Source organism: Haliotis rubra, unplaced genomic scaffold, assembly GCF_003918875.1.
Source record: "Haliotis rubra isolate DU_JTF1 unplaced genomic scaffold, ASM391887v1 Scf888, whole genome shotgun sequence".
Taxonomy (NCBI): domain Eukaryota; kingdom Metazoa; phylum Mollusca; class Gastropoda; order Lepetellida; family Haliotidae; genus Haliotis; species Haliotis rubra.
In genome coordinates, this window is record NW_025767621.1 from 299,527 (window position 1) to 306,953 (window position 7,427).

Consider the following 7,427-nt stretch of genomic DNA (forward strand, 5'->3'; position numbering starts at 1 on the left):
TGTATATAAACTTACATAGCCCTGTATATGAACAGCGTGATGCCGTGTACAGTGTGTATTACTACATTGCTCTGTTTTGTACACCCTGACCTATTATCTTTTGTATCACTTTACATAGCCCCCTGTAGATAAACATCGGCGCGATGCCGTGTATTTACATTGTGTGTATTACTTTACATTGCTCTGTTTGTACACCCTGACGTATTATCTTGTGAAAAACATACATTGCCCTGTATATAAACACCGTGATGCCATGTACAGTGTGTATTACTTACATTGCTCTGTTTGTACACCCTGACGTATTATCTTTGTATCACTTTACATAGCCCTGTATATAAACATCGTGATGCCGTGTACAGTGTGTATTACTTACATTGCTCTGTTGTACACCCTGACGTATTATCTTGTAAAACATACATTGCCCTGTATATAAACATCGTGATGCCGTGTACAGTGTGTATTACTTACATTGCTCTGTTTGTACACCCTGACGTATTATCTTTTGTATCACTTACATAGCCCTGTATATAAACATCGTGATGCCGTGTGTGTATTACTTACATTGCTCTATTTGTACACCCTGACGTATTATCTTTTGTATCACTTACATAGCCCTGTATATAAACATCGTGATGCCGTGTACAGTGTGTATTACTTACATTGCTCTGTTTGTACACCCTGACGTATTATCTTTTGTATCACTTACATAGCCCTGTATATAAACATCGTGATGCCGTGTACAGTGTGTATTACTTACATTGTTCTGTTTGTACACCCAGACCTATTATCTTTTGTATCACTTACATAGCCCTGCATATGAACATCATTGATGCCGTGTACAGTGTGTATTACTTACATTGCTCTGTTTGTACACCCTGACGTATTATCTTTTGTATCACTCTTACATAGCCCTGTATATAAACATCGTGATGCCGTGTACAGTGTGTATTACTTACATTGCTCTGTTTGTACACCCTGACGTATTATCTTTAGTATCACTTACATAGCCCTGTATATAAACACCGTGATGCCATGTACAGTGTGTATTACTTACATTGCTCTGTTTGTACACCCTGACGTATTATCTTTAGTATCACTTACATAGCCCTGTATATAAACATCGTGATGCCGTGTACAGTGTGTATTACTTTACATTGCTCTGTTTGTACACCCTGACCTATTATCTTTTGTATCACTTACATAGCCCTGTATATAAACATCGCGATGCCGTGTACAGTGTGTATTACTTACATTGCTCTGTTTGTACACCCTGACGTATTATCTTTAGTATCACTTACATAGCCCTGTATATAAACATCGTGATGCCGTGTACAGTGTGTATTACTTACATTGCTCTGTTTGTACACCCTGACGTATTATCTTTTATATCACTTATATAGCCCTGTATATAAACATCGTGGTGCCGTGTACAGTGTGTATTACATTTACATTGCTCTGTTTGTACACCCTGACGTATTATCTTGTAAAACATACATTGCCCTGTATATAAACACCGTGATGCCCGTATGTACAGTGTGTATTACTTACATTGCTCTGTTTGTACACCCTGACGTATTATCTTTTGTATCACTTACATAGCCCTGTATATAAACATCGTGATGCCGTGTACAGTGTGTATTACTTACATTGCTCTGTTTGTACACCCTGACGTATTATCTTTTGTATCACTTACATAGCCCTGTATATAAACATCGTGATGCCGTGTGTGTATTACTTACATTGCTCTGTTTGTACACCCTGACGTATTATCTTTGTAAAAACATACATTGCCCTGTATATGAACATTGTGATGCTGTACAGTGTGTATTACTTTACATTGCTCTGTTTGTACACCCTGACCTATTATCTTTTTTTTGTATCACTTACATAGCCCTGTCTATAAACATCGTGATGCCGTGTACAGTGTGTATTACTTACATTGCTCTCCATTTGTACACCCTGACCTATTATCTTTTGTATCACTTACATAGCCCTGTATATAAACATCGCGATGCCGTGTACAGTGTGTATTACTTACATTGCTCTGTTTGTACACCCTGACGTATTATCTTTTGTATCACTTACATAGCCCTGTATATAAACATCGTGATGCCGTGTACAGTGTGTATTACTTACATTGCTCTGTTTGTACACCCTGACGTATTATCTTTTGTATCACTTACATAGCCCTGTATATAAACACCGTGATGCCATGTACAGTGTGTATTACTTACATTGCTCTGTTTGTACACCCTGACGTATTATCTTTTGTATCACTTACATAGCCCTGTATATAAACATCGTGATGCCGTGTACAGTGTGTATTACTTACATTGCTCTGTTTGTACACCCTGACGTATTATCTTTTGTATCACTTTACACAGCCCTGCATATGAACATCGCGATGCCGTGTACAGTGTGTATTACTTACATTGCTCTGTTTGTACACCCTGACGTATTATCTTTAGTATCACTTACATAGCCCTGTATATAAACATCGTGATGCCGTGTACAGTGTGTATTACTTACATTGCTCTGTTTGTACACCCTGACGTATTATCTTTAGTATCACTTACATAGCCCTGTATATAAACATCGTGATGCCGTGTACAGTGTGTATTACTTACATTGCTCTGTTTGTACACCCTGAAGTATTATCTTTTATATCACTTATATAGCCCTGTATATAAACATCGTGGTGCCGTGTACAGTGTGTATTACTTACATTGCTCTGTTTGTACACTCTGACGTATTATCTTTTATATCACTTATATAGCCCTGTATATAAACATCGTGGTGCCGTGTACAGTGTGTAGTACTTACATTGCCCTGTTTGTACATCCTGATGGCGTGGCCAGTGAGACTGTGGACGATCCGGCCTGACTGGATGTCCCAGCTGAAGATCTCTCCTTGCAGGACGTGATACTTGAGAGTGTTTGCCAGGTCATTGGTGTCAGCGAGAAGCGCGTTGAGATCATCTTTAGGGATAGCGTCAAACGCTGAATTAAGTGGAGCGAGGATGGTGAAGGGACCTTTGAAGAAAATAAATTAGCATTGATTAGATTAATGCATTCTACTGTGCCAAGGATGTGCTTCATTATGTATGATTGATTTGGTTATGCATATACTACCCAGTAACACTTTAGTTCCCTATTACCTAAGTTTTGTGCATCTCTTCAAATGCATAACTTTGAAACATATTTTGCGAGTTCATGTCATACCTTTAGTACATGCAATAAGCACTGTATTTAAAGGCGTCCATTTATCTATTTATGCATTCCAATCGTTCTCATAAGTCTTGTCACGACTTCATACACCTGAATACCGTCATGCTTGGTTCTTGGAATGTCTGTCTGGGCCAATTCCGATCATGATGGTAGCCTAGTGACTAAAGTGTTCGCTCGTTACGCCGAAGGCCCGGCATCGATTCCCCACATGAGTACAATGTGTGAAGCCCATTTACTCTGATCATGAAGAACAATTTTCTACATTTTACAAGAACATCGAATGTACAACCTGAATGCCAAACATTCCCCACGGCACTGTCATACCTGGTCCTTTGAGAGTGGCTTCAAGACCAGCTTTAGTTATCAGATCCGCCAGCTGGGAAGTGTTCCCGTGTGCCGCTAAATCATCCACCAAATTTGGCAAACAATGTGCAACACTTGCCACAAGCGCCAAAACAACCACCCGCATCATCTTGAAGGAAGGTGCCGAAAGTTGAAGCAACTTATAAAAAGGCAGCCGGCTATGAAATTTCGCAAAAGCAAAAGGGCTTGTACGTTTCCTCCAGATAGAGTTATATAACCTACTTATTACTACGCATGCGTATCTTTGACCACAGTCATTTGAGTACGAGGTCGCAGACTCGGGTATCGCGTGGGGGTCACGCGTTAATCTGCAGCTGACCAAATCTAACCACCAAATGTTGAGTCTCAGGAATGACTTTCAAATTAGGCATGAGTCCGCACCTTTCTTATCATACTGGTATGTGCTTGCAGTTCTACACGTAGATAACACTATTTCAGAGCACGAAGGCTATTACTAAATAATGCATTCAGACACAGGATGGTCAAGATTAGTTTCAAAATTGCAAGTAATGCAATTTTCCATTTGAGTGAGTGAGTGAGTTAGTTTTACGCCGCACTCGGCAATATTCCACTGCGGTCTGTAAATAATCGAGTCTGGACCAGACAATCCAGTGATCAACAGCATGAGCATCGATCTGCGCAATTTGGAACCGATGACACGTGTCAACCAAGTCAGCGAGCCTGACCACCCAATCCTGTTAGTCGCCTCTTACGACAAGCATAGTCGCCTTTTGTAGCAAGCATGGGGTTGCTGAAGACCTATTCTACCCCGGATCTTCACGGGTCATGTTCCATTTGAGATGACCTTTCTGAGTTCAAAGATATTAGGAGGATATTATAATATTTATTGTGTGTGGCAGGGTGCGCTGTTATCCTGTGTTCCATGCACCATCCATCCCTTCGCCCCCTTCCCATTGTCTGTAAGCAGCTATTTTAAGAAACTTCATAATTCCCTCTTTACCCAAATGTAGTGACAACAGTGATTGCTCGGGCTTGCGTGCTGACGGAAAGTCAGTCAGTCTCCCCCTGTATTTCCTCACAGTTACAATGGAAAATATACAAAACAATTTGGTAGGAGGCCGATTATTGAGCGTTACGATAGTCATTAATTGTTTGTAACATAACGACAACGGTACAAGAATCTGTATAGAAACGTCGAACTCACCAAATAAAAGAAGTTGTTATGCATAAAATTTGTTCAATATCGCTGTCACATGGCTTGAGTATTGTCGAGTTGAACAAAACAGAGATGTGATAAAGCACGATTTTCCGATATGTGTTACAGAATGTGAAAATTGCCAGCCATATGTATGTGTCAGAAAACCTTCTTCAACTTTCCCAAAGGCCACTCGAATTCCTGTGGATAACATTGACCTGACATACAACGCAGATTCCACTTGCAATAAATACTTATTGAGTTAACTTCTTTCAGAGGCATTTAGAAGTTGGAGCCCTGTGTTGTTATAGTGTCTGGCTTCCTAATGAGCTATTGTACTGTACACACATCTACTCTAACTTGTATATATGCTCCTCTATCCTTATGCTGTTTATCACTTGCTTGATAACGGTGTTAGAAACTACACCGAAACATCGCTCTCACAGAAATGAAAAAGTTGTACATCCATATAGGCAAGATTGTTATCCTTCCTTACTTCTTGAGTTGAATATAAATAACAGCATTTGTTTTCCCCAAGTAGTATGTGCTTATTGTTTCCATGACAGCATACAAGCAATAACGAATACGCAGTCACCGTAATGCTGTGGGTATGGTAAAGTTGGCAGCTCTCGACAACAGGATATACTTAGTTAACCACATAACTACTACATGACAGAAACACATGACTACTACATGACAGGATATTTCCAGAAATAATACACGCACTGGGTAATAACCATGCTCTTCTAGAGGGTAAATCAAGAGGCTATTTCGGAGTACGCCCTCAACCTGAAGTGCAGGATGGCAACATGACCGCCATATCACGATGACATGCAAATAATTGCGAGAATACACTTTGGTGCTTCACAAGAAACCAGGCGCCGGGATACGTTGATACAACATCGGCCATGACTACGTATCGAAGAGCCACGATTGTTTAAGGTTAAATTATGGAATTAACGAGTGAGTTTGGTCGCTGACGTTATGTGCTGGCGATTAAGGACATCACTCTGAGAGCGTGGTTTCGAATTTTGGATATGACTCAACCAAGGTTCTTGGATCTGTGTTTTGGAGAAAAATGTAATCCCAGACATATCCTACGTTACATTTGACTATTTTATAAAAGACTCGGTTACATTTGGTCTTCAGTAACCCATACTTGTCGTAAGAGGGGTCTAACGGGATCGGGTGGTCAGGCTTGCTGACTTCGTTGACACATGTCATCGTATCCCGGGCCAATAAACAATCTTCGGAGGGGAACACAGTATGATCTTGACTATCAGCCGCGGTGCTAGTGTGATCCATGCCTTTTTGTGCTGGCGGCAAGGAGCCTCAATCTGAATCCTAACAAAAGTACTAGAATATGTACTATACTGAGAAAGTTTAATTCCAAATATAAAATGTGTTACATGTAACCACTTTGCAAAAGAGATTGTGTGTTCATAACTTTTCAATGTTCTAGAGGTTTGTGAGTTATCAATATTGTGGATAACAACCTCTTGTTTATTGCACATTCGTACAGAGTTATCAAGCTAAAGAAACATCGCTCTGTGCAATAAACAAGACGTTGTCATCCATAAAGATGTTTGCTTCATCTTTAAATGATGCATATACATTACTTGTTTGATCATGACCGCCTCCGTGGTGTAGTGGTTAGAGCGTCCGCCCGGAGAGCGGAAGGTCGCGGGTTCGATCCCCGACCGCGTCATAGCAAAAGACGTTAAAATATGGTACTTGTTGGTCCCTGCCTGGCGTTCGGCATTAATGGGTACAACAAGGACTGGTCAACTCGGAGTCAGTATAATGTGTCTGAGTGGGGTATTCATGCTTCACTGCGGCATGGTATCTCAGTGGGATAGCACTATAAAAACCAGCTTAAGTCTGGGCTAGTACAAGCAGCCGCACATACACATACACACGCATGCACGTCGTCATACGAGCGAAATATTCTCAAGCACGACGTTAAACCCATTTTCACCTCACCTCACCCTCACTTGTTTGATCATAGAACTTAGTATAATGTGTTACATGTAACCACTTTGCAAAAAGAGATTGTGTGTTCATAACTTTTCAATGTTCTAGAGGTTTGTGAGTTATCAATATTGTGGATAACAACCTCTTGTTTATTGCACATTCGTACAGAGTTATCAAGCTAAAGAAACATCGCTCTGTGCAATAAACAAGACGTTGTCATCCATAAAGATGTTTTTGCTTCATCATTAAATGATGCATATACATTACTTGTTTGATCATGACCGCCTCCGTGGTGTAGTGCGGAAAGTTAGAGCGTCCGCCCGAGAGCGGAAGGTCGCGGGTTCGATCCCCGACCGCGTCATAGCAAAAGACGTTAAAATATGGTACTTGTTGGTCCCCGCCTGGCGTTCGGCATTAATGGGTACAACAAGGACTGGTCGGCTCGGAGTCAGTATAATGTGTCTGAGTGGGGTATTCATGCTTCACTGCGGCATGGTATCCTCAGTGGGATAGCACTATAAAAACCAGCTTAAGTCTGGGCTAGTACAAGCAGCCGCACATACACATACACACGCATGCACGTCGTCATACGAGCGAAATATTCTCGCAAACGACGTTAAACCCATTTTCACCTCCACCTCACCCTCACTTGTTTGATCATAGAACTTAGTATAATGTGTTACATGTAACCACTTTGCAAAAGAGAT

At 40.8% G+C, this 7,427-nt stretch overlaps 1 protein-coding gene across 1 annotated transcript in view; it reads right to left on the reverse strand.

Annotated features, from left to right (window-relative positions):
- LOC124263531 (transforming growth factor-beta-induced protein ig-h3-like) overlaps positions 1-3,804 on the reverse strand; it is a 24,704-nt gene extending 20,900 nt beyond the window's left edge. Inside the window, exons 1-2 of the mRNA XM_046698194.1 lie at positions 3,552-3,804; positions 2,824-3,032 (exon numbers count right to left, since the gene is read on the reverse strand). Coding sequence (XP_046554150.1) covers positions 2,824-3,032; positions 3,552-3,699 — 357 coding nt within the window. The 5' untranslated portion in view covers positions 3,700-3,804. The remainder of the gene's footprint in view (positions 1-2,823; positions 3,033-3,551) is intronic.
- Positions 3,805-7,427: the final 3,623 nt, after the last annotated feature.